The 25,361-nt window shown below is 44.2% G+C and overlaps 1 protein-coding gene across 1 annotated transcript; it reads right to left on the bottom strand.

Moving 5' to 3' along the window:
* Positions 1 to 584: 584 nt before the first annotated feature.
* On the bottom strand, positions 585 to 23,098 carry LOC118234427 (homeobox protein Mohawk-like). The gene is made up of 7 exons (XM_035430950.1): positions 23,014 to 23,098; positions 21,866 to 22,136; positions 18,881 to 19,040; positions 15,611 to 15,764; positions 13,296 to 13,631; positions 2,409 to 2,442; positions 585 to 1,522 (listed from the first exon to the last, which is right to left on the bottom strand). Exons 2-7 carry the CDS (start codon positions 22,039 to 22,041, stop codon positions 1,336 to 1,338), a joined length of 1,047 nt encoding a protein of 348 aa, XP_035286841.1. The 5' UTR covers positions 22,042 to 22,136; positions 23,014 to 23,098; the 3' UTR covers positions 585 to 1,335.
* Positions 23,099 to 25,361: the final 2,263 nt, after the last annotated feature.

The following is a 25,361-nucleotide window of genomic DNA, read 5'->3' as shown; positions in this document are numbered from 1 at the left end:
ACAAAGAAGTCTCACTCACAAATGCCAAAGTACTCATTCACAAATGCAAAGATACCCACTCCCAAATGCAAAGATACCCACTCCCAAATGCCAAAGTTCCACTCACAAATGTCAAAGTCCCACTCACAAATGTCAAAGTCCCCCCCTCCAAAGCTCATAATCCTATGAACCCACATACAATCTGGCCACTTTCTTCTCTATCCAAAAACCTGGATGCATACTACAATCACCACCACTTTTTTTCCCATGCAGTCCAAATCTACCTCCAAGCAAGTTGTGATGGGTGCGTGCAACAGCGTTTCGTCCAGGGCGGTGAAAGAGGTGGCACTCGAGCAGCTCTTTTCCACGCCTCGTGGCCAATGAAAAACACAGAACGAAAAAACCGTTGAAGAAAACAACAGGGCTGTAAATGAATGATGACCCTCAGGAATAATGACCGTGCAGGAAACCATTTACATGACTTTGTTTAGAGGTAACCGCCATTCGGTCCTCCAGCAACGCGGTTTTGCCTCGTCTTTAAACGTTTTGCCAAAAAGGACGTGCTTTTACAAAAAAAAAAAAAACCCATATAATAAGGAGGAATAATAAGGCACAACCCATGTGCCGAATAACAAGCTTGGGCAATACCTCATTCGAAAATGAGTAACACTCCAGCGGACAAAATTACAGTGGTTCAGAGGTCCTCACCTGTTCTGAAAGAGGTCTTTCCTTTCAACAACAAATTTACGGCAGTGTTGTTCTTTTTCTTGTGTCTGAGACAATTTTTAAAAAATATTTTACTTCAGAGATGAATTGATGTTGGAGATAATGTTGGATATTCAGTGAAAATAAGAAAACAGCCACAGGCCTCACATGAACCGGGGTGACGTTTGAGGCTTCAGTACTGCTTCGGTGAATTGCCTGGGTCTTTAGGAACTGCAGCTCCAAGAGTCTTTCAAAAATAGTGTCAGAAAATTGAAAAAAGTAATACTGAAATCATTTTTTTTAGAAATATAACTTCAAACAACAGTTATGTCTCAGTCATGGACTGTACTTCTCAGGTGAAAAGGCACGTCGGTAAAGAAAAATACAATTTTCAGATTAGAAAAAAATGTCTGATTTATCAAATAAGTTAACATTATAAAAAAAAGTGTCTTCATTCAGCATAATGCAATTATAACATTAATAGTTATTACAAAAACCAATAGTTTCTCAATGCGTGGGTAAAAAAAAGAGAGAGAGAGCGCTTGAGAAAAAGAAATGTTTTGCCAAACAATCCAGAAAAAAGAAAAAAAAAAAATGTTAAGATGCTGAAAGGCTCCAAAAGGAATGTTGTGACGGTCGCAGAGATACGAGCTAATACTTCTGCGCCAGGGGCACTTTGACGGTCTTTATTTCTGATATATGGGAGGACTTCTGGATGATGCAGCTGGTGGTCCCCGACTCGCCGTCCTTTCCCTGGGCGAGGTTGGTCAAGGCCATGGCCGCGTTGATCTCCTTCCAGTACGTCTCGTCCTTGCCCCGCCCCTTTTCCTTCTGCGAGCTGTGATTTAAATTAAACACAGTTTATGAAATTCTAACTACGGCCAAGGGCTCTTTTTTATTATTATTATCATTATTGGTGTTGTTGGTAGCCAGGTATGACCTCTGGAGTCAGCTGGACAAGGCCCCTTTCGGTTGTTGTGCACCCTGAGAGTGGAGCTCTCTTCCAGCTCAGATCAGAAAGGCTGAAATTAGGACTGAAAATATTTAGACCTGACCTGGGTCAAATACATATTTGTTTTGGATTCAAATACTTTTCTACGCTTTACTGATCTTGTCTGGTGTATTGGAAGCAATGAAATGAAATACTCACAAGAAGTGCAGACCCCGCCTTCTGGTCATATTGGCAGGCTCAGTTACACCAGGCAAGATCAATACACGACAGAAAAGAATTTGAATACACAACAAATACGTATTTGACCCAGGTCTGATTTAGACTGTAACTGTGGATAGTGTCCTTCCTTTGGATTTCTATCTTGATTTGAACTGTTTGGCCCACTGGAGCACCTGGTTGTGAAGTGTGAAGTGAAACGGTTACAAAAATGGTAGTTGATTTACTCATTATTACGTACAAAATCGGGAAAATCGCTGGAAGGCCCTGGTAAGCAAGCATGGCGGATGCCAGCTGTTGGCCTGCCAGTATTTTGTAAGCTGCCACTACAGCGGGCCGATTTGCAACCGTCCTGCATCCTTTGAACAGCTGATCCTCGTCTCGACAGCCTCTCCTCAAACGTCAGTTAGAAAGCTCCCGTGGCACCGATTCGCAAAACGCCGGTGGGACCGGCGGCTGTGCCAACAGCGGGCAGTCAGTGGGCACTACATGTTCCCCGACCGGGGAGAGGCAGAGTGACTGCCAGAGGAAGAGGACGGCGAGGAGCGGTACTCACATGTCACATTTTCTTGATCCGTGGTCCACAGTCTCTGAAAACACAACAGCCGGAAAGGTTATTTCAAAAGCGAAGTTCGTCCGCGGTGACATCATCTCAGAGGATTCCCGCCTCGAGGAGCCCGTGAAAGTGAGAATGGAAACGAGGATGACAGCGTGCAATTATCCAGTTCGTGTTTGCATTCTACAATCAAATGAGAAAACGGCAATACAAAGGACTCAAACGGGGCGCTCGACCTCCTAATGGAGTACAAATGTCTGGAGTAATTATTGATAAATTGCACTGTTGACGCATCGGAGTCAATACCAGCAACAGGAGACGAGGGTAAGAGAACGGACTTCAAGGGAAGGTCGACTCCGCCGCTGTTTGAAATGGTTGAGTCAGTGTAGCATGTGCTCCATATGGAAATCATAAGGAGGGTATTGTGGGATCGCTAATGAAAGTGTCCAGATGTAAGAATAAGCCTTGTGTTTGTCCCCTCACACGCATTTAACCACCTCTGACTGTAACCTGCCCAACCCCATTTTATTGTTTGCTCCGCTAAATCCCTCATTACATTTATAACCATTCATTCTAGTTAAGGCAGAATGAATGGGTATGAATGTAATGACTGGGTCGGCCAGTGGAGGATGAGCCCTCTTCTATAGCCACCAATTGCGAACATTTTGGAGGTTCAGGCCGGGTTCCAGGCCCAGTTTTCCTTAGTATTTCCACTATAAAGTGTATTTATGGCTGTGTCTCTGTAAACGTGCTATACAAATTAAAATGAATTGAACTGAATGTGAATGAGAGGTGGAGATGAGCAGAGCCTGGTCACAAGGTCAGTGATTTCTAAGTCACTTCTTTGTTGACAGGTGTCAAAGTGGGTGGGTCATCCTGAAGGAAGTTTAGGTCATTACCAGGGGCCATTCCTTAATATTATTCCTCTAATATGATACTGTAGATTCATACCAGGGAGCAAAAGCCGGAATCTAGACATCTAAAGGGGTGTAAATCTAGGTTGAAAAGACCTTTTGACATACACGGACTAGGTTAACTCCCAAGGTCATTCAGATTTTACCCAGATATAGTTTGGTTACATCTTAGTCGGCTAGAAAGCTTTCACTTTTCGAACGAATGTAGCTGGGTTTTCACCTGAATGCCTAGACGCCATTGTTATTGACTTTTCACCACGAAAATGTTCACTGGGACGACATGTCGATGTTATCATTTATTTATTTTTTCTAAAGGAAATAAAAACAAAGAACATTACATCCAAACAAAGAAAATCACAACCACAATAAAGAACTTGAACCTTTAAAACCTCGATTTTAGCCCCCAGTGTTCTAGAGCATGCTAACTTTCATTATCAGCTGAAAGTATCAGGTATTTGAAACTGAGGAGTTGCTTTTGACTGGAAGAAATGTCCAAAAAGAATTTGTGATTGGACTCTTGTGAACGAGAGAGCTTGCCAAGGCTAAAATTATTATAACATGGTACAAGTCAGTCTCATTTTTTAATTTCTTAGATTGAAAGAAGCAAAATTAAATACTGAGCACAGTGTGTGTGTGTGTGTGTGTGTGTAACATCACAAGGCCTGTAAAAATGTATTTATTTATTTTTGTGCATTACAGAGACTAGGTGCATTCCAGCAGTTTAGAGTTTGTGTGGAATAACAGCGGTACGGGGCCACAGGCCCATGCAGTGGGGTAACACTGGGGGCCACAGGCCCCAGCAGAGATGGGGGGGGGGGGGGGGGACATTGCTGGAGGGGCCACAAGCCCTTGAAGAGGGGGAACAGTGCTGTGGGTGCCACTAGCCCCTGGGGAAACGGTGCTGGGGGGCTCAGTGAAGCACAAGGGCAGGAGACTGGGGAGGACAAGGGACAGGGGTATTCTAACTTGGCTCCGACTACAATCAGAAGAGGACAGTGAGAGCATCCAATTTTCTAGCACTGGAAAAATGCAGGCACGCCCGTGTGTGTACAGAATCAAATACAAAGCCCAGTCCTGCCAGTTTTAAAAGGCAGGGTTCTGTGCTCTGTGTGTGTGTGTCTTTGCTCTGTGCACTTCAATGGTAATTTGTTGCTCTTCTCCCTGTTTTCCGTTCATTGATTGCACACCGGTCGGTTAGGCTTGGTTTGCTCTGCGGCACGTTCTTTCGTTTGGATGTTTATTAGGGTTGTGGAAGTGACTCCTCTCCAGGCAGATGTTTTGGTTTTGAGGACTTCGCAGCGCACCGAACGGAAGTGGCGGCGTCTTCGCCGACCGCGCCTCTCTCGCAGAGAGAAAAAGACGTTTGACTGCTTTCACGAGCGCTCCTCGGAGTCCGGCACACGAGCGTTCTTACGAGAGCGTGTTATTCAATCAGCGGCGACCCGCTTCGCAGCGTCGCCCTTCGTTCTGCTGCTGAGGGAATACACACGCCGCATCGTTCCTTAATGCAGAAAAGGTAGACATCGTAAAAAAATAATAATTCTCCAGAAGAGTCCTATCTCTGGGGCTTGCACTGTGAACTCAAAACGTTGAAATTTCATCACCAGATTCTCGAGACTTTCAGGGTCCTGGCGAGGTCACCTTGTTGAATCATATCTTCTGCTTTGCTATGAATTAAAAGCGATTGTTTATATTTCAAAAATAATTTTAAAAAATGAGCATAATTTATACCTTACATGTTTATCTTCCATTCATAATTTTCATTTGGACTAAAACAAAGTTCCGCCAGTTTCATTAACAGTTCACAAAACCTTTCAGACATTTTTTTTTTCCCCCCCCCAGTCGAGAGAATCACCTGGTAGTTTCAAACAGCCAACGATTTCAGCTGCTTGCGAAAGATGTTCCGATGTTGTAGAGCAGGTGTGTGTGTGTGTGTGTGTGGCAGGGGGTGAGTCTGAGGAATTTTTTGCTGATTCTCATTTTTCTTTCCCCCCGTGGTTTTTAAACACTCTCTGGTGCCGTGTCTCCCCCCCCCGACTCTCTTTTTTACGAGCACGCGCACGCATCGCCGGTTCGCGAGAAAAAAAAAAAACCCGCACGCCACAGCCAAAGCGGCGGATTTCGCTTTTTAAACACGCGCGTAGCCTAAGCACCGGTTTAGCGGAAAAGGACACAGAGCCCAGGTGGCTGCCCGCTGTCGGCACCGTTCCCGCCAGGACCGTTTTTCGACGAGTACCGCGGACCGCCGCGCCGCCGCCGCCGTCTGCTCCTCCTCGGCCCGGCCAAAACAAACGCCGCCGCGTCGCTCGGTTTAGAGAGAAAGAAAAACGATATCTGTACTTCATGTAGTCTGCGAAACATTTCTTCCGCCACTTCACAAGCCATTAATATCTGCCGTTGAGTATGACAGAGGCTCCCCTCAGCACCCCCTTAAACCAAAAGCCTCACTCTTTCCCCCCGGTGAAGAGTTTGTTCCATTAATCTCAGTGGTGCACTCGCGCCGCTAGGCTAACGTTTTTGCTGCAGCAGCACGTGCGTTTGCTTTCACTTGACATTCGCCGCACAAAATTAAAGTTTTTGCGCAAAATACACCGTGACCGATCTTCACAACGGTGGTCCAAATGCTGCGGTGCAACAATGTGTCATTTTTGCAACCGCTTTTTTGCGCACGTGTTCAAGAACAAATTGCGTTGGAATTGATCCACGCCTGTACCACGATGTACCGACTCAATGGAAAGACCTTTCACCAGAAGTTTTGAAAGTGAAGTCCTGGAGGGCTACAGCGTCTGCGAGTTTGCGTGGTTTCGTTTTAATCAGCAGCCGATTTAGGCTTTGGAAAGACGGTGTGACTCAATAGGCACGCAAGTGATAAAACCCACTGAAAACCAGTAGCCGCTGCTGCTCTCCAAGATGGAGGTCTGACCTTCGCCTTTCTTCCTTCAAGCCCCACATCTTAGAGCAGTGGTGTCAAACTCGAGTCCTGCAGGACTGAGTTACCTGCAGGCATAAGGCCTCGGGATCAAAGTATGTGGGGTCTTTAGCCAATCAGCAACGCCAATGAATCACTGGTGGTGATAAACACTAAAAATCTGCAGACGTTGTGGCCTGCCAGGACTGTATTCCGAAACAGTGCTGTAAAACAAGCATAATTCAAAAACATAGCATGTTCTCTAACGTATCTCAGTGAAACTTCAGTGTTGTTGTTATTATTATTATTATTATTATTATTTTCAATGGGGAGTTAGTCATCCCTCGAGTGTGCGATCTTTAGTGCCAGTTTTGTACCTTCCTAGGGTTTATTGAACACTTTTATTCATTCATCAGCCAATCAAAGAAGCCCCACTCTGGCTGTCCGTCAGCTCCGAAATTCAGACCTCTCACTATTCAAGTGTAAGCAGGCTGTGACCAGTTTCAGATTTTATATGGTACGAACACTTACGAACGTAATGATGCTGTTTTACAACTAGTCAAACAACTGCTGGAAAGTCTAAATGAAAGTCTAAAGCTGAGTCTGAATTTAGTATTTCTTCAAATGAAAATAAGCATTCAGAAGCTGCTGTTTTCCTTCCATGTGTACAGAGGTACATCTGCCTTGCATGTGTGAATGTGGAGACTTTTTTTTTTTGGTTTTTTGCTGAGCTCACTAACAACAGTTTCATTAACATTCGCCTGGATTCAATCAGCGTTTGTCCACAATTTTGGCTCTCCCCAATTAACATAAAAACTGCCTTTGTATTTTGCAACAGTCACATTCATTTGTAAGGACAAAGCAAGGTCTGGATTCAATAAAAACGTGTCCTTAACTTTAACTGGCACAAGTTCAAGTATGAAATTTGTCCTTCACGAGCACAGCTTGGTGTGCTAATTTTGATTATTTCTGAGTTTGCCAAACTGTAACGTTGAAGTTGGAAACTAAAATCTGTCCCCAAAAGAAAAATGTTGACTGAATCCAAGCCATTGATTCTGCACAGTCTTTCTCAATAGCAGCAACAGCAGTTATCTGTCATTCCCCTCCTTATAAGGACCATTTATGCTAATTACCTCTTCAGTACACATTGCGGCCCTTTTCCTATTACTATTCTCTCTAGTGCTGTTTTCTTAAGTATTCTATTTTATTTATTTTTTTTAATGTAGGACTTCGACGGCATGCTTTATAGTGTAATGCGGATGTTAAGCTACATGAATCTGATTCGTATTGACGTCCTAGGCTGGCATCACGTAGCGCTTTGCTGATGTTGCATTTACACTCGCTGTCAGCCAGGCCTGGCACTATTGCTCATAACTCCTATCCAGTATGTTCTCTTGCACTGTAAGTCGCTCAGGATAAGAATGTCTGCCGCTTCAGTGTAACGTAATGTAATGTGACTAGTGCAGTTCTCGAGTTACGGTACTCGGTTCAGCCACGGGATCAGTCAGCAGCACCTTGGATGGACACTAGTCTACGAACCAGAGCTCACGAAACAATAGCCTTGATTCAATCAACGTTCCTTTTTAACTCTGACTTTCAAGTAAACGCCAGAGCGACTTCCTTTATTCTCGAACGGTCCTGCGAGTTGATTCTGGCAGCCCGGGAACTTGCCAAGCCATCTTGAAGTAAAAGAGTAACTCTTGCGTTTAACTGCAAGCGAAAGGGAAGTGTCCACTGCCATCGTAGCGGTGAAGAGCGAGTGAGTGTCCCAATGCATCGGGGAGGCGCATGGGGAGGTGCAGCGAGGAGGCGCAGCGGGGAGGCGCAGTGGGAGGCCCGGCTCCATTAAAACACTGTTTATTTGAGGTCTGGTCTGGTGCTTCTCGTTCATCTCCAGGGTGTGGCCGCATGCGAGCCGGTCATCCCAAACCAGGGTGGAGGGGGAGGGGGAGGGGGAGGGGAGGGGGGGGGGGGGGGGGACCACGGACAGAAAATTGGAAAGTGGACCTCCAACAGGGAACAGAATGTTATTTCCAAACGCCTTTGCCTAAAACATCTACAATGCAGATTTTTTTTTTCTTTCAAACAATCCCTGACGCCAAGGAAAACCTATAAAATTTTATAGTTTCTGACTTTTTTTTTTTGTCCTGAGTGTGTTTTTTTTTTGTTTGTTACCGACTGTCCGTTGGCCTTGCTGCGCTGGTGCGGTGCTACCGAAGGTTTTTCTACGGTTGTGAAAGGCATTAGTGGCAGATCACTGTACATTCCTGCGACGGACGAGAGCGCCAGGTCACAGACGGCTACAGCGAGCGCTGAAAAAACAGGCGAACAATCGCGCGCTAAAAAAACGTAATTTAACACGCAGGCCTGTTTTGAGGTGAGAGCTCTGTGTACCGTCGGGTCTTCTGCTTGCAATGTACTGTACCACGATGAATTTGCAAATCTCCGAAGGCCTGCGTTGAATTTAAAATACAGACACTCACAAACAAAAAAGCACCCCCCCCCCCCCCAAAAAAAAAAATGTGTTCCTGAAAATAGATGTGGCTAACAATCACTGTACCCTTAGACTGTGCCAGATACATAATGGGAACAATGGACTGCAGACAGCCTCCCTTTTCATCTGGTTATCTACCCAGAGGGGGGAAGAGATGTTACAGAATGCTCAACTGCGGGGACATGACTCACCCAGCCAAGCGAGGACCTATCGGACCGCCGGCAGGAACAGCTGCCATTCCGGCCAGCGCTTGGCAGGTCGGCGCTACGACATTCCGCTAGCGGCAGGACCGTTTACAAACTGTTTTGCATTCTTTTAACCCTTTGAAGAGTAGGATTTGTGGAATGTTTTTTTTTTTGAAAATTCCAAGTCAGTGTTCTAGAACTCCATTGCTTTCAATTACCAGTAGGGATTGTGACATCAGCATTAGAATGTTCAGTTAAGAACACTCTAATCTCATTAACCTTAAAGGGTTAGCAACTGATCTTGATCTCATGTGCCATGCTACGGTGCTGAGCTTGCCAAACACTGGCAGACAGATGGCTCTGCTGACAGGGTCCTTCCATCGGGTCACTGTATTCTTGTTGTCCGGACTGCTACTGATTCTTAGCATTGCCCCGTGACCTCTTCTGAGAAGGCGATCCTATTCGGTCACGCTGGCCGGTGTTACAGGTTTATATCAACCGGACGGCACTTGAGCAAGCACCTGACCCGGATTAACTCGGTACACAAGCAGCTATTTAAAATGGACAATAGCAGTTTTTAAAAAAGGACACCCTGAGAGACATTCATAGTTAATTACAAATTAGCTGTGTTTATGCGGGTCCACATGGACCATACAAATACACTGTCTAAGGGTAAAATATACACTTTGAGAGTTAATTTAACACTAGAGATTACATTACAAACAAATGAATCCAAAGGATTGGTATCATCCATAGGTACAAAAGCAAAAAGTTTCAGTTTAAAATGAACTGTAATAGACCATGCATGGCTCCTATTAGAGTCAAATGAAACTAGTTTATAATTCATTTAAAAATGAACATGTTTCTTTGTAGATGATCAGCTGGGACTACTCATAAGAACCTAAAGTAAAACCAAACCAGTGGAAAAACCATATTTTAGTGTTTATAGCAGTGGTTCCCAAACTCTCACATGACATTCACACCAGTCGAATCAAACGCACAATGCACCAACTCCATGCTCAGTGTAGGAAATGGAATAAAACTTTAGCCCCATGTTATGAAACGTCTTAAGCCTCATGTTTATACCGGACCACCGTGGTGCCGATTTTCAAAACCCTGGCGGGTGTTTGATTGCTGGGAAGCTACAAGACATTCGCTTCTGTGTTTTCATGATCTTGGCTCTCCAGAAAACCCCAGCTTATGCAACATGGCTGTAAACAAGTGACCTAACACAACTCAACAACGGACCGTACGACAGTTTTGGTACCAGGGTGAGGCATCTGTTCAGGTCTGGCCCATGCAAGTAGAACGTGGTGGTGTTTGTGTTCTTTGCTGTCAACTTTTGTGGCATTTTGGTGGTTCACCCATCTCCCTGACCTCAGCTGGAACCATCTAGATTCTAGACTCCTGGAATGCGATAAGCCTAGATGCCCTAAATGAGATGTTGCCCTCATTGTGTACTCTTATGTTTTAATCTTTATGGATAAATTCCCAACAAGCAGTTGATTCTCAGCTGACAAATTTCCAGGTAAGGGTTGGAGGTGGACAATAGCCATAGATGTGGTCCAACGTAAAGTTCCAAATGTTGATTGAATCCGAACTCATTTCTTTTTCTTTTTTGCACCAACAGTAAGTGAAACGGCAACATTTAAAAAATATCCTGGATTCAGTCAATATTTGTCATTAAACAGGGTTTGTCATTTCCTGTCAATCAGCAGCCAATCTATACCTTGAAAATCAGGTGGGTGGACTCCTGATTGGTAGCCAATCAGTGTTTTCCCATTTAGCACTCAGGTGCTGGCAAGCACTGAAGAACGGGCAGACACTGCAACACTGCAAGCCCTGAGAGTCTGAGAGCTCTGCTTTATCACACAGTCTCCCTTCACACCTCTTCCGCTCACCACACACACACACACATGCACACACACACCATCTCCCAGAAAACGGTGTGTGTCCTCCTGGTCACCTTATCGCCGCGATACGTTCCAGAACACACGCTAAACACACTCTGCAGGGCGAAGCTTCCTTTCCTGTCCTGCGAGCCTCTGACATCAGAAACGCGGAAATACTCGAGAGAGAGAGCTAAATACAGGGCACTGATAGACTTTACAGCAGTAAAAATAAACGCCACTGCCTTTGCCTCGGCCAGAACGGCAATTCCATTTTCCGTTATGGAGTGGACAAAAAAAAAAAGGCACCGTAAAGTCCTGTGATTTCTGAGATGAGTTTCCTCGGTAACAGTCCACAGCTGTCATCTCGCTACACCTGAATTATCGATTTTTCCTACTCAGTGACCTGCACCTGAGTTGATTTTAAAACGAAATATTCCACTGTGTACATTTCAAATTCTCTTATGAGCACTTTTCAGTAATCATGTGTGATTATTGTTTAGTTTAGTTATGCATGCTTTGATTAAATATTACTAGGCTGATTTATAAATAAATGTAAAAAAAAAAAAAACCTTTTCAGGCATCCATCAGTAATCTTCTGAAGAAAGATATCCAAGTTATAATTTTAGCAATACATGACAGTCAAATACAAAAATACTAAAAGTAAGAAAAAAGAGAGAATGGTGCATCTGTCTCAGTTCTTATGAAACCTTTTCAAGCTCAGAGCTGACTTACAGTACATTTCAAACAGAGTACACTCCTCCAAGCCTCAATAATATCTGCTGCTCTCTGTGGCCTAATTTGGTCTAATTCAAAAGGCCCTTTGCGAGCCTCTGTGGCCCCGTTCGAACCCTGCTTTTTTTTATTCACTTGACACGTCCCTGGCTAAACTGTGCGTCAACTGTTGTCTTCCATTCAAAATGAGTCACCCCCCTTGCCGTGAATTACACACGGTTTAGATATTATGCGTTTCCAGACTGCGGTTAAACAGGCAACGAAAGGTCTGCCCGAGAACATGGCCTACAGGTGGTTCAGTGGCACAAAAGACTGTGCCCCCCTCTCCCGAAAACGGGGAAGCCAAAAAGACAATCACTTTAGAATATTCAACCGCTGCCTGAAGTTCACTTCTGACTCGAGCCAATGCGAATAAACCTTGGAAACAAAACATTTTTGTTTCCTAACGCTTGATCATACTAGTGATGTCAGAGAGGGACACTGAAAACATTCAAAAACATTTTTTTTTTTAAAAACATTTTTTTATAGCAGTACTGTTAGCATCACTGTGAAAGCAAAGCTGCTTCTAAATACAGTATTTCCCCGATTCTACTTTAATTATTTCTGCTTCTGGGTCCTATTTCGTTTCAGCTGAATAAACGATCAACTTCAGGAAGCTTCCCGCACAGAAACGTCTGCCCATAATCCACGGTTCACTAGTAAAAACCCATCATATTCTCCGGGCTAATTGATATTTATTTCCCAAATTGTCCTTATCGGATCGGACGGGGGTAGAAATATGGCTTTTGAGCAGGAAGAAAAATGCAGAGGGATTCCAGGCGTTTAATATCCCATTAAAGCAAAATGTGCCATGGAACTCCTGGCACATTTGATGGAATTATCCAGCCCCGTGTCTTCAACAGATTTCCCAACAGGCCCCTGGTTCTCCAAACAAAAGACTTTAAAAAAAAAAAGTTTTCCACCAAAGAGACGACAGAAGAAGGTCTGCACCTACCACCTCCTGTCTAACGTCAGATTTTTTAGCCGGTGGTTGGCTGAAGTCCTCCATTTACTGTGTGTGCTTCACAGTCAGGTGCTAGGCTCCAGGCTAACCTGCTGTGGGATTAATGTCTTCACCATCACACTCTCTTTGGTTGTAATGCTACACTTACTCAAGTTTATCGCACGCTAGAGAAATAAAGAAACACACACTTCCCGATAATATTCACACCAGAATGAAAAATTCTCTTCACAAGAGTGACTGTAGTTTCAGGGTAATGCTCTTCTGCGCGGACCTATGTCTACCACAGACCAAGCCCTGCCTGGGTGGCCTAGCTCTCGCTCTCTCTTTCTCTCTCTCTCTCTCTCTCTCTCTCTCTCTCACGCATTCATGGTGGTTGCAAGGACGGTATACAACAGCCAGGAATATATATTTTATATGTTTTCTTGCATAAAGAATTTCCTTGAATTTTCTAAAAACAAATGTATTTCCCTTTTTTTACTGCAAAGTAGCTTTTCTGATCCTCTATATATGTTTTGGTCTATTTTAGTGCGTTCCATTGCCATAAGGTATCTATGAAAAGCCTATCATACGAGATGACACAATATGAGCGTTTGTTAGTGCCTTTGCTGGCAGGAACACCGGGTTCTGCCCAACAGGCCCAAGAGCCCCAGACAGACCCGAGCTGACGAAGGAAAACGGAACGCGACCCCCCCCCCCCCGGCGAGCAGTTAGCGAAACCGCACGAGAAATAAAACAAAACAAACAAACGGTGCGTCTTACCGGCGCGGTAGACGAAGTTGGCCTCGGTCTCCGAGGACGAGGGCGAGAGGAGCTCCTCGTCGTACTCGTTGGAGCTGAAGGACCCGGAGTGGTTGCGCTTGCGCGAGTCCGTGACGCCGTTGGCCGCCATGACGTGGCGCAGCGAGTCGTTGAGGTACCGGTGCAGCAGGTTGCTCTTGTACTTGGGCGGCGGGGAACAGGCGTAGTCCTCGCCCAGGGAGGCGTCGGCCCGCAGCCCCGCCCCGATGACCACGCCCTCCTTTCGGATCACGCTCTGGTACATGGGCTTGCTGAATTCTGCGGGTCCCGCCTCGGGGCGCAGGGGGTTCTCCACCTCTGTGACAGAGAGAGCGGGACAGAGAGAGCAGAGAGTCGCGAAAACGGGCCCGGGACCAGGGACGGGGGCTCGGGTTGGGCCGCCGTAGAGGCTCGTCTTACTCACTAAAAATCAAAACAAGGACTGAAACGGCCCCGATGGTCAGCGACATGCTTCCTTCAATTACATCCCAGCGAGCGAGGGCCCACTGGACCGCCGTCGGGGACGACTGCAGGCACGCCAGCATTTAGCACTGCAGTCAAAACACTGACAGCGCGCCCATTCACCCACGACTCCGGCTTTTCTGCATAGCTTACCCTCGTCTTGGCTGCCAGTGAGCTGCTATTGTGCCTTAGACGCTAAGTGATTGACAGCTGTTAGCGGGCCACGGTTTGCTTGCTAGCTGGAACCCTGGATCCAGCATGCAATATATACCACTGGCCTTGATCTAACCAACAGCTGTCTGTAACTCTGTCTCTGATGTTTGTCTTGTTTATTCGGATTCTCACAGCTTGGCACATGCATTTTAAATATTTCTCAATATTGCCTAGAAACCTGTTTTTTTTTTTTTTTTTGTTTAAGAAAATAAGCCGCTACTTGCATTGAGTTGTGAGTCAAAGCAAGGGACAAACGCTAATGGGATGTTCTATCTGTAGTGTACGATGTCCATACCACAAATTCACAAAGTGTGTGTATTGCCAGAGGAGAATCATTGGTTGATCTGTGCAATGGCAGTGCCCTTGCCAAAATCAAGCCTGTGCAATCTGCGAACGAGCTCGGCTTCCTATCCACTGCTCCACACTCTTAAACCCCACTATCCACACACTGTCATATCTGATAGCTGAGAATAGGTCATTTGTACCATTGCCATGCCGACTGCAGCTTTTATTTTTTTTTAAATAACAGTTATGCACAACTCAAGATTGAGTCAAAACTCTGCCTCAGACTCATTTGAAAATGAAGGTTTGTAGCTTGGTACTGTGTGGCTCCAAGTCTTTGTTATGATCGTGTCTCGCCCTGAGCATAACCAGAGCTCCTGTGTGCAGGTTTCAGAGGCGCAAGGGCTAATTTACTTAAATGACTCTCCTGTGATCACCGTTTGCAGCTTCACTCTCGCTGTAATAGAGAAGCTGATCCCTCCAAATACTCTCTTCTCTCTTCTTTACACTCTCTCTCTCTACCCTTTCTCTCCTGTCAGCCCTCATGCTTTGTGTTCTGTCTTCTGTAACTGATACTGAGCTGGTCCCTTGCCCTCCAATGACTGTTATTCCAGTGTGGCCCGGTCACCGTGCATTAGAATGACATGCTGACAGGAAGCTCGATGATTTAAATGTGAAATTGGAGCCTGCTGTATAGCTGTAGCCTACTGTATAAGCCACAGCCTTCACATGAGTTGCTTGCAAATGTGTGTCAAATATGTATATGAAATACTTTACTGGTAAAATTTTAAACACTTGTAAGAGCCCTGAGACTTTGTAGTCGATCATTTTTAACAAGAATTTTGTTTTGAATATTGGTGAAAATAGATTCTTCCATTTAATTTGTCAGTAATAATCATCTGCAATGATTTTAGTGGTATCAAAAGGGTTAAAAAATACCTATTTCTTAAAACTTTCTAAATATTTCTTAAGCTGTATTTAAAAAAATAAAAAAAAATCCTGATGCAGGAATCCACTGGTGTCTAAAGCATGCATCTCATACTCCAGTCCAGGAGAGCCACAGTATCTGCAGGTTTTTGTGTTTTCATTTTAATTAGTAGCCAGTTTAAGCCTTGGTAATAAGGTCAGTGGACCTTTTAGCCAATGCAATGACTTCATGTAAGCATTTAGGTGAAACACACCACAAACCAGCAGATACTGCAGCCCTCAAATGCTGAAGCTTATGCTCCATAGTGTATTCATCTTAAACTTTAATCCCAAGTATTTGACCCAGGTCTGCTTATGACCAGATGTCGGTCCTCTGCGTAAGTCAGTCTCGTAGTTTCCCAGGCGAGGCGTACCTTCTGAACAGGAGTCGTCGCTGCTGACGCTGAGCCTCTCCGCGTTCCCCTGGACGTACTTGTTGTACAGCTTGATCCTCAGGGCCCAGCTCAGGTCCGGCTGACGCACCGTGTTCTTCAGCCTCCGCCTGGCGTTGGCGAACCAGTTGGACACCTGCGCCAAAAACACCGCGAAACAGAAAATGGCGGAATGAGCGTCCCACAACGGTCAGAACGCCCTCTGCCCACACCGACTCGAGACCCACCTCTTCAAAGTTCACCTTAGCCCCTCGCTTCAAACTCTTTTCAAACTTTTACCTAGCCCTAGCACCAGATTAGTTTTTTTTTTCCATTTTCAGAGCCTGTGGTTCTTTGCTCTTGCTCACATATAGTTTAATACTCCTTAGGGTAGATTTGTCCTTGCTTGTATGACTCAATTTCATCTTCAACAGGGTCTTTGACCAGCCGCCAAACACGTCTACTCTTCCTGCACTTGCTGTTCCTTCTGACTGTACTTTGCCCTTCAAGGGAAGTACTGTGCTTAGATCCCCAATCTTTCCACTTGTGCTTGCATCACAGAGTGTCTGCCAAATACCACTAAAGAAAAAAATCATCTGAATGAATGCTATAAATAGAAACATTGTTGATATCAAAACAGTGTTTTTGCTACTCATAATTGGTACTAATTGGTACTTATGTACTAATATATAACAGGTATTATTATATTGATAATCTGTAATTCCTTTTCAATTCATAATCATACACATTATAGTACAAGATGTCTTATTGATCAGAGATGGAGAAAATGTGGTGGCTTTCCTTGCAGATACAAAGTACAAAGGTTTCATTTTATGTAGGCCATGAACAGTTCTACCGGGTTGTTTAAGGACAACCAGGTTGGACAGACAGACGTACAGACAGACAGACCCCGGACACCGTGGCTCTCCAGGAACACAGCTGAACAGCCCTGAATCTACATCATGTGCTTCAAATGGCCTAACCTGGCAATCCGACCCTGAAGCATGATAATCGCTCTAGGGTAATACATTCTGCCTGGCAGTACACTTTCGAGTGACGTTCAGCTCATCCATGACCACAGACCATTCCACATGAACTTCAGACTGCTGGAAGTGAAGCGAAAGTACATTTTTTCCACGGCTGATAGAATTAAAAGACCTGGACCGCTCGTTTTTGGAAACTTCCTTTGGATTTTGCGCTGTTTCTTTCATTAGTCCCTTATCCTTTTTTGGAATTCTTCGTCCCGTGTCCATTTCTACGGATCTTATTCGAACTCTTCAGCTGTAACCGCGGTGTGCTAATTGCAAGCTCAAACAGAAGCCTGAATTCTGTCGACATTTCTCCGTATCCGTGACTCACAATTAAATACGAGCCTTACTTTATTATTATTATTTTTTTTTTTGCTTCTGCAAACATAGATTTAGCTAATCGGTTGCGTCTGCTGAACTCGGCAAACCCGAGAACCCTTTCATTTATTTGCACGTCAGTGTGTTGGACAAATGTTGACTGGATCCAGGCCGCGGTCTTAAAAAGTCGCATTATTTGGCGAGGTCGTTACCCGGTGATTTAATTGTGGTGAGCGCTCCGACCTGCCAAACTGTGTTTTTGTGAAGACAAAAAAAAAAAAAAGCCAAGAGGCCCTTTTATTTATTTGCGAATCGGCATTAAGGACAAAATGTTGACTGAATCCAGACCAGCCTCTAAATCACAAGGATTTGGCGCTGTGGTCCCGGCGGTGCAGTTTATGCCTATATATAAAACGGGGAAGCGTGGCTATGTGCAGCGTTTGTACACGCGATGCCTCCGGGGGGGTCAGAGCCTCCTGTGAAATGCTGCTCTTGCGCTGATCTCTGCAGTTCTGGCGGGCGCGCGCGCGTACGTTTAGGAGGCTGGCAGCTCAGACTGCCCGGGGCCTGCAGGGCTGATCACATGACCCATTAGGTTACACTGAGCAACTCAGACTGCCTCTGTAGCCCAAGCAGAATCGGGTCAAATAGTTATTTGACAGACACCAGTTCAAGCTCTAGCAGGTTACGGCTGATGATTAAAAAAGTTGAGCTGATTTCTACTTCTGAATGACCAGAACATTTTCTGTTCAGCTGGCCGGGGTGGGGGGTGCTTCCAAAGTTTGCTGCCGCCTAAAGAGTTAATGCATTTCAAGTGTGTATCTGACCGCGCTGTGCTGACAGGAAGCCAAGTGCACTGGAGTCACCCTAAACTTAGCCTTGACGAGCCTTCCCCCCACTCCCCATCCCCCCCCCCCTTCCCCCCCATACCCTGCTTGTGCCAATGGATACACTGTCAGCAGACGGAATTCAGCGCAGCGCTGAGAGGGATGGCATTACCGCCATTGTTCTCCCCTTCGCGAAAAAAGGCCAGGAAACTCCGCGGTGCTTCGGTTATTGGGTTTAAAGGGCTCTGAAGTAATCCTCGTGTTTAAGCTATTTTACGATAGTCCATTTTGAACGATAACAAATCGTGACTGACAAATATGACTGTTATTAACATCAAGTGCTCAGTAGTTCAGCAGATGTTCCTCTCCACAGCCACTTGCGTAGCGCATACGAAAAAGTTTTATGGAGTGCGTTTTCTCAGCCAACTGGGCCCTGTCGTTTGGCTTTCTTGAAAAAAGACTAAAAACACCCTTTGATGTGTTGTTAAGATCATGCTCTGCGTGTGTGTGTGTGTGTGTGTGTGTTTTGTTCCGGATTATTTTACCTGCAATTTCCTGTTCAGGCACATTTCCTTTTTTTTTATAGGTTATTATAATTTAAGTGTAAATATGTGAACCGTCCATTTCCTTTTACCTGCAAAGTCACTCTAGATTAATTTTGAAATTTAAATGTTGTATATGCATCCATGCCCATTGGCTGGTAGAAATTACTATGCCACCTATTTTCAATAAAACAACAGCTGAATAGACTTCTTGTAAACGGTTAACATTCTTGAATTGCAGTTAATATATCTTCCTGCAAATTTAAGCCAATGCCAAACAGGAAATTTGATTTGATATTTTAAAAAATGTCATGGAAACTTTTTCTCTCTAATACAAAGATGCAGTCACAGGATAGCAAACCAACATTGGGGTCAAATCCACTTCAGGTTAGTCAATTCAGGAAGTTTATTAAATTGATAAATTCCCATAATCTATGGTGATTTCATTAATAAATAGCATTTCGTTTCATTTCCTGAATTTACGGAATTGCATTGGACGGAACCCAGCCTGCCTGGTGTTGCCCATGGATACGGGACTGAACAGCAGGGGCTGCTTACCTGAACCAGGGTCATCTGTGAGCCGAGGGCCAGCAGGATCTTCTCGGTTTTGGTGGGGTAGGGGTTGTCCCTGTGCTTGTACAGCCACTGCTTCAGTGGCCTGGCCATGTCCTGGAGAGCCTGCCGCTTGTGCCGAACCTTACCACCGCTCTGCCGAGACCTGGGAGGGGGGGGAGCGGGGCGCTTAACTGAGCACCATCTCGCACCTGAGCACTGCTTAAATCCAGTGCCCATTCCTGAGCAACATCTCATACCCGAGCACTGCCTAAATCCACTGCCCTCAGCTGAACACCATCTCAGACCTGAGCACCGCCTAAATCCACTGCCCTCAGCTGAACACCATCTCAGACCTGAGCACTGCCTAAATCCAGTGCCCATTCCTGAGCAGCATCTCATGCCTGAGCACTGCCTAAATCCACAAACCTCAAATGAGCACCATCTCAAACCTGAGTAATGCCTAAATCCACTGCCCTCAGCTGAACACCATCTCAGACCTGAGCACTGCCTGAATAAACTGCCCTCAGCTGAACACCATCTCAGACCTGAGCACTGCTTAAATCCAGTGCCCATTCCTGAGCAACATCTCATACCTGAGCACTGCCTAAATCCACAAACCTCAACTGAGCACCATCTCAAACCTGAGTACTGCCTAAATCCACAGCCCTCAACTGAACACTGTCTCACTCCTGAGCACTGCCTGAATAAACTGCCCATTCATGAGCACTGCCTCATACCTGAGCACTGCCTAAATCCACTGCCCTCAACTGAACACCGCCGAAACACCCAGCACATTCCTAACCACTCACACCTGAGCATCACCTAAATCCACAGACCAGAGCTGAACCCCATCTGAATACCCAGGCCATTTCTGAGCACACATCTGAGTGCCACCTAAATCCACAACCCACAGCTGAAAACCACCTCAATAAACATCCAAATCCTGAACACCACCTAGAGCCACAACCCATAGCTGAACATTCACACCTGAATACCTTGATCCACAGCCCACATCTTTAACACTAAGTGAAATAACATTTTATGAACCATTAATAAATAGCCAGTCACAAATATTACTGCTCTTATCACAGTGCCCAACTGGACCCTCACACCTGAATGCCACTTTAATCCCAGTCTCACACAGAGCACTATGGGCGAGTTTCACAGAGACAGATTAAGACCAGATTAAATTCAATTTTTAGTGGAGATTCAGCATGCAAAACTATTTAGTCCAGAACTAAGTTTAATCTGTGTCTGTGAAACCAGCCCTATGTGTTTTTCTACATTATAAAGGTCCTTGACTCCCGAAAGCAGAGAATAAAGGGTGGGTTGGACAGACTGCTTCATCAGACTACATGCTGATTCTGTACAAAAGGACCAGTGGATTGGGCAGTGGAATGGGCAGTGGATTCAGGCAGTGCTCAGGTGTCTCTCTGTATACTGGACTAAAGCCCTGAAGGGATAACTCCTCTCCTGAGCCTTACTTCCCAGCTCAGCCCCAACCTGAACACTGCCACAATGCACAGCCCACTTGAACACCATCCCCTGTGTCCCCCCCCCCCCCCCCCCCCCCCCCCTTATTTTTAATAATCTGGCAAAGATGTTGCCACATGCTGAGCCAGTACAACCATAAAGCAACACAGACTTTGGAATGTTTGGATTTTTATATAAAATTTCGTTGATTTGTCGTAACACAGCGGTCACATGACTTGAACATCCGTGAACATATGTAAATTTAAAAAGAAGTGCCTGGAAAGACACAGATAACATGCTATGTACTTTATTACCCTCCATCATAATGCAATCTCAGCTGCAAATGAAAATATTCAGCAGGAAAATGCATTACAGCAATAATACAAATACTAGTTCTACAACGAGGCTATTATTATTGTTGCTGCTGCTGCTCCTGCTGCAGCTAATACTGCTACTACTACTACTACTACTACTACTACTACTACTACTACTAATAATAATAATAATAATAATCGATCTAATTGTAAATACAACACCGCCATAATAATAATCGATCTGAAGAAACATGGCAATTTTAGAAATCAGTTTTCGGTGTTTCATTCACACCTCAAACAAGGTTCGTGTAATGTTTCACTTTTTACGTCACGCACAGTTCATTCACGTTTTAAAAACTCAAATCAGTCTGTTACCATCAAACAGTATTGCTCAGTATGCGTGCACGTCTATGCACGCGTATGTACTTGCTCAACCTGTAGATGTCATCGTAGAGCTACGAAAACGGATTTGAACCCATCTGAACGTACCGCAAATATAACGCGTAACCTCAAGCTTGCCTGAAGTTGGTATTCTATAAATATTTTCCTTGTAATCTCGATCTGTATGAACAACTCGAAGAACTCTTTGCTCTCAGTACAATTTTAGCGATGCAATGTATGTATTAATATTTTCATTAGCAATTTTACTGCAAGTGAGGCACGACCTGTTAAATCAGCCGGTTGTTACACAAGTTCAGTAGACGTCCAAATCAGCTTGCATGAGAGTAATATATCACTGAGCAAAAAACCTGTATATTAACGTGATACAATGTCGGTTTAAATCGTGGATTACGGAGGAACACTGCGCAAATTGTAGGAAAAAACTACTGTAGTTGCTGTACTTTTGGGGGAAACAATTCAAATAACTTTTTTATTCCGAGATTATAAAGCATATACGTCGACCAAAATGCCCACAAATAGCCTACAATTACAGGTCATAGCCTAGTGATAACACGATGTACAAATAGTTCAAAGAATACATATTTAGTTATTTTTATGTGATTTAAATATATTAGACTTTTTAATATATTTTAAAATATATATTTTAAAAGGTTTGCCCGTTTGATATTGCGCTCCACATAGTTGTTGACTGAACACATTTATCAAGGGTTTTCGTACTAGAATCCATCTGTTGTATTTAAAAACAAAGACTATATGCGTGTGTTTGCTGCTTAAAAGACGGGGGGGGGAAACTACATACCCGGGCTTCCTATGCCTGATTGGAGAGCTCTCTTTGATTGGCTGGTTGCTTGACAGAATATCTGGATGCTGCCGATCAAGCACTTCTAAATAGTTTATACTGCTCCTTTCCACCTCTTTCGCATTTTCTTCGATAAGGACTTGGTTGCTTAATTTGCTGAAAACTATCGTGTTCATCTTTGGTAAGGTTTCCTCCTATATCGCTCCTGCGCGAACGTCTTCAGGAATCGGCGTGTTACTGAAAGCCGCCCAAGGTAGTCCTGGTTACTTCCCTGTAAAATAAATAAATAAATAAATAAGCACGTATTCCACGTTTGAATGTTTGTCTTCTATCGACTTTATATGGTTACCTCACAACTGGAAATCAATTACCTTCATTATAAGCCAGCAGTTGCATATTTAATTGACTATCGCAAATCAAATGAAACATCACACCCCTACCATCATATAGCCTATTAAATATTGAATATAGTGATTCGCGCGCGCACGCACGCACACACACGCACACACTATTACACTTCGACTATGTTAAACGTTGCTTAACTAAACTTGCTATTTTACGATTATACTGCAGGTTCTTATTCGTGTTGAAATAAGATATAGGCTACTGTATAAGTTTACTGTACATTACGTCAGTAATACTGAACTGTTTCTGGCGCATGCATTCAAGCAAGCCATGCCATCACGCGCTGAAATATCCTTGCAGACAGCGTGCTAGCTAGTTAATACCAACTGTGTCTCATTACTTGGTCTATGCTTATTTTCTCGGGAGATCAAAATAACACCCGCTAGTGCATTTTGTAAATACATTATCATACATAGGCTCATTTAAGCGCAACCCAAAACACAAGGCACTTGTATCATAGTTGTTTCATTAAAATAATAATATCAATAAAACTTTGCAAGGGTAGTAATTTGTAAACTGGGGTTTAAAATAGACTATATATTGAACAATTCATGTATATATTTGTCAGTCGAGACTGTAAACTAAATGCGCACGGTAGCCAGCAACTTTTCAAACTGAAGCCTATGCACTCCAATTCATAACGGCGGAAAGAAAACGTTCGGTTCGTTTGAATGTATTAAACGTGCACAGAGCCACGCGTAACCTTGCATAGTAATGATGATTAATAAAATCCATTAGCCTACCTGTATAGCGCCCCTCCTGCGTCTCTCTCTACTGATATATCTCTCTCTCCGATTTCCATTCCCTGCTCACATGTTCCCCTTTAAAGGTTCCTGAGCTCATATCACAGAATCCACAGAAGCCTGGTTGCTTTATTCGTCCGGCCTCGGGATAATTTTATACTGCGCCCGGGAACATGAATACTCTATCCTTCTCATGTTTCCTAGCATATCAGAGCAGCGTGTGAACATAGAGATAATGTTTTATGCCTGTTCCGCCGCTCAGGTGAGAGAGGCTATTGGCGAGATGGCGCAGTGTTGCCCGCTAGGTAAACTCTTTGGACCACTTCCAGAAGCCGACAGCACAGAGGCGCACATTGTTCATAGCAGTAGCCGGTTATAATTCTTGATTGGAATTCATAAACGCGCACTAGCTGCAACCCTGCTTGTGCAGTAGTCTATTGCAAATTGACACAACGCTTTGTTCTGGGAGAGCGGTTGCGCAGGTGTAAAAATGTATTGGCCTGAAAAAGGGGAAGAATAAGAGTTTCTGAATGCACAAACGTGAGTTTTATGGGAATGTATTTTAATATTCGCGCGGGAAATCTGATTTGAGCTATTTTTGATGCAAGTGGTTTCAATAATTTTATTCATTATTAACTATCGAGGAACTCCGGGAATTTTAGAACATGGCTATGCTTAGGACAGTAGTATATGTGTCCTCACTTCATGCTTTCGGGATTTCCTAAATAGGACGTTTTCTGGTGATGTGCTCGGGGGGAATTGAGTGCAGTGGTAACAAGGAACCGGTTGTACCCAGCTCTAACATAATGTACTTATAATGTCATGTCAATGATTGTGTTTCCCGTTATTCCATCCAACTGACACATTAATTTACAGAAGATTGACCATGATTGTTACTTTAACACTAATACCACATTAATTAAGAATGTATAGCGTAATACATTAGTAAGTTCTCATCAATTTCATTTTCATGTAATTAAATTCAGTCACAATTTTGAAATATGTACTTTTGTGGTAGGCCTACAGTATTAGCACAATGATAATTTATCATAAAGCACTCAGCCAAGTATATTATTAATATTGTGTGCAAAATGTATCGAGATCCGTCTTTCGGATGAGACGTTAAACCGAGGTCCTGACTCACTGTGGTCATTAAAGATCCCATGACACTAGTCACAAAGAGTAGGGGGTTCCCCGGTGTCCTGGCTAAAATCCCAGATCTGACTCTTGCAAAAAAAAAAAAAAACTTGCCACCCTAACATCCCCTGATTTAAGGTGTGAGTGTGAAGCAGGGCGTTCCTGCAAAGGAGCATCCGTGCTCAGTGAACCTACCCTGTGTAAATAAAGGTTAAATAAAAATAAAAAAAATAAATAAATAAAAAAATCAAACAGAATGGATCATTTCAGTGGTGAAGCTAAACAGTCTTGGACATAAAATGCACAGAAAAAACATTGCATCATCAATGACGAGGCCAACCAGTGAAATTTTTTGTGTGAAGTCCGCAGAGTCGTCTTGATTATTGATAATTGCCTGCACGGATCTCAGGTGAGAAATGCACACATATATCAAAGTCATTAATTAAATCACTAATCCCCTTATACAGTAATTCTAGACAGTCTCGTTGAATGACTGTTGCACAGACCCATTATGTAGCCTCCTTTAAAACAAGTCATCTGGGAGGCAAACCGACCGGTCAGCACTGTGGGGTGGATGGGGGGAGGAGGGGGGGTGGTAAATGTGGTATAAATCATAAATCATGTAAATCGCTGTTTCCTGGCTCAGATCTGCATTGCAATAAGGCTTCAGTTGAAGGAAAGGAAATATGGTTGTTATGGAGTGATACTGACAGCTGCTATAATAATGACTTCAGAAGTACTATAATCAGAGGCTGGCTTACTGTGTCCAAGGCCCCCGCTCTCCCCCCTCCCTGCACCCCCCTCCTCCCCCCCCCTCTTAAAACCCAGCCCGGAGACTCCACTGGGGATTACACGGGGTGGTTACAGAGGCCGCCCCGCACGCCGCCGAAATGTTTTTCGCACTTGCCAGCACTCCCTTATCTGATACGGCCTTGGTTCAGGGTTCGGCAGTCAAAACTTTTCACTCCCATGGGAGTTTAACGATTTGGTCCAGCGCCACGCCTTTTTGGCATTGTATGTTTAAAAATGTATTTTTTCTTTTTTTTCGAGAAGGAGAGCAGACAGTCTGCCCTCTTTACACCAGGCTGGCCTGCGGAGGGAGGGCTCCCCCTCTGTAGCCGGGTTCCTCTCGAGATTTCTTCCCATTGGGGAGTTTTTTTCTTGCTGCCGTTTGAGGGTTTTCTCCCCACTGGTAGTTTTTTACACCTTAT

The sequence above is a fragment of the Anguilla anguilla genome, chromosome 8 (assembly GCF_013347855.1).
Source record: "Anguilla anguilla isolate fAngAng1 chromosome 8, fAngAng1.pri, whole genome shotgun sequence".
NCBI lineage: Eukaryota > Metazoa > Chordata > Actinopteri > Anguilliformes > Anguillidae > Anguilla > Anguilla anguilla.
This window is presented reverse-complemented; position numbering and strand designations above follow the sequence as displayed.

Bases quoted from the DNA above. Each gene is read 5' to 3' on its own strand.
- LOC118234427 (XM_035430950.1), bottom strand. From the start codon at position 22,041: ATGAACACGATAGTTTTCAGCAAATTAAGCAACCAAGTCCTTATCGAA. The intron at 19,041-21,865 runs GTATGTAGTTTC...CCCCCCTCCCAG, and splicing joins ATCAGGCATAGGAAGCCCGG to GTCTCGGCAGAGCGGTGGTA. The intron at 13,632-15,610 runs GTACGCCTCGCC...TCTCTGTCACAG, and splicing joins CGACGACTCCTGTTCAGAAG to AGGTGGAGAACCCCCTGCGC.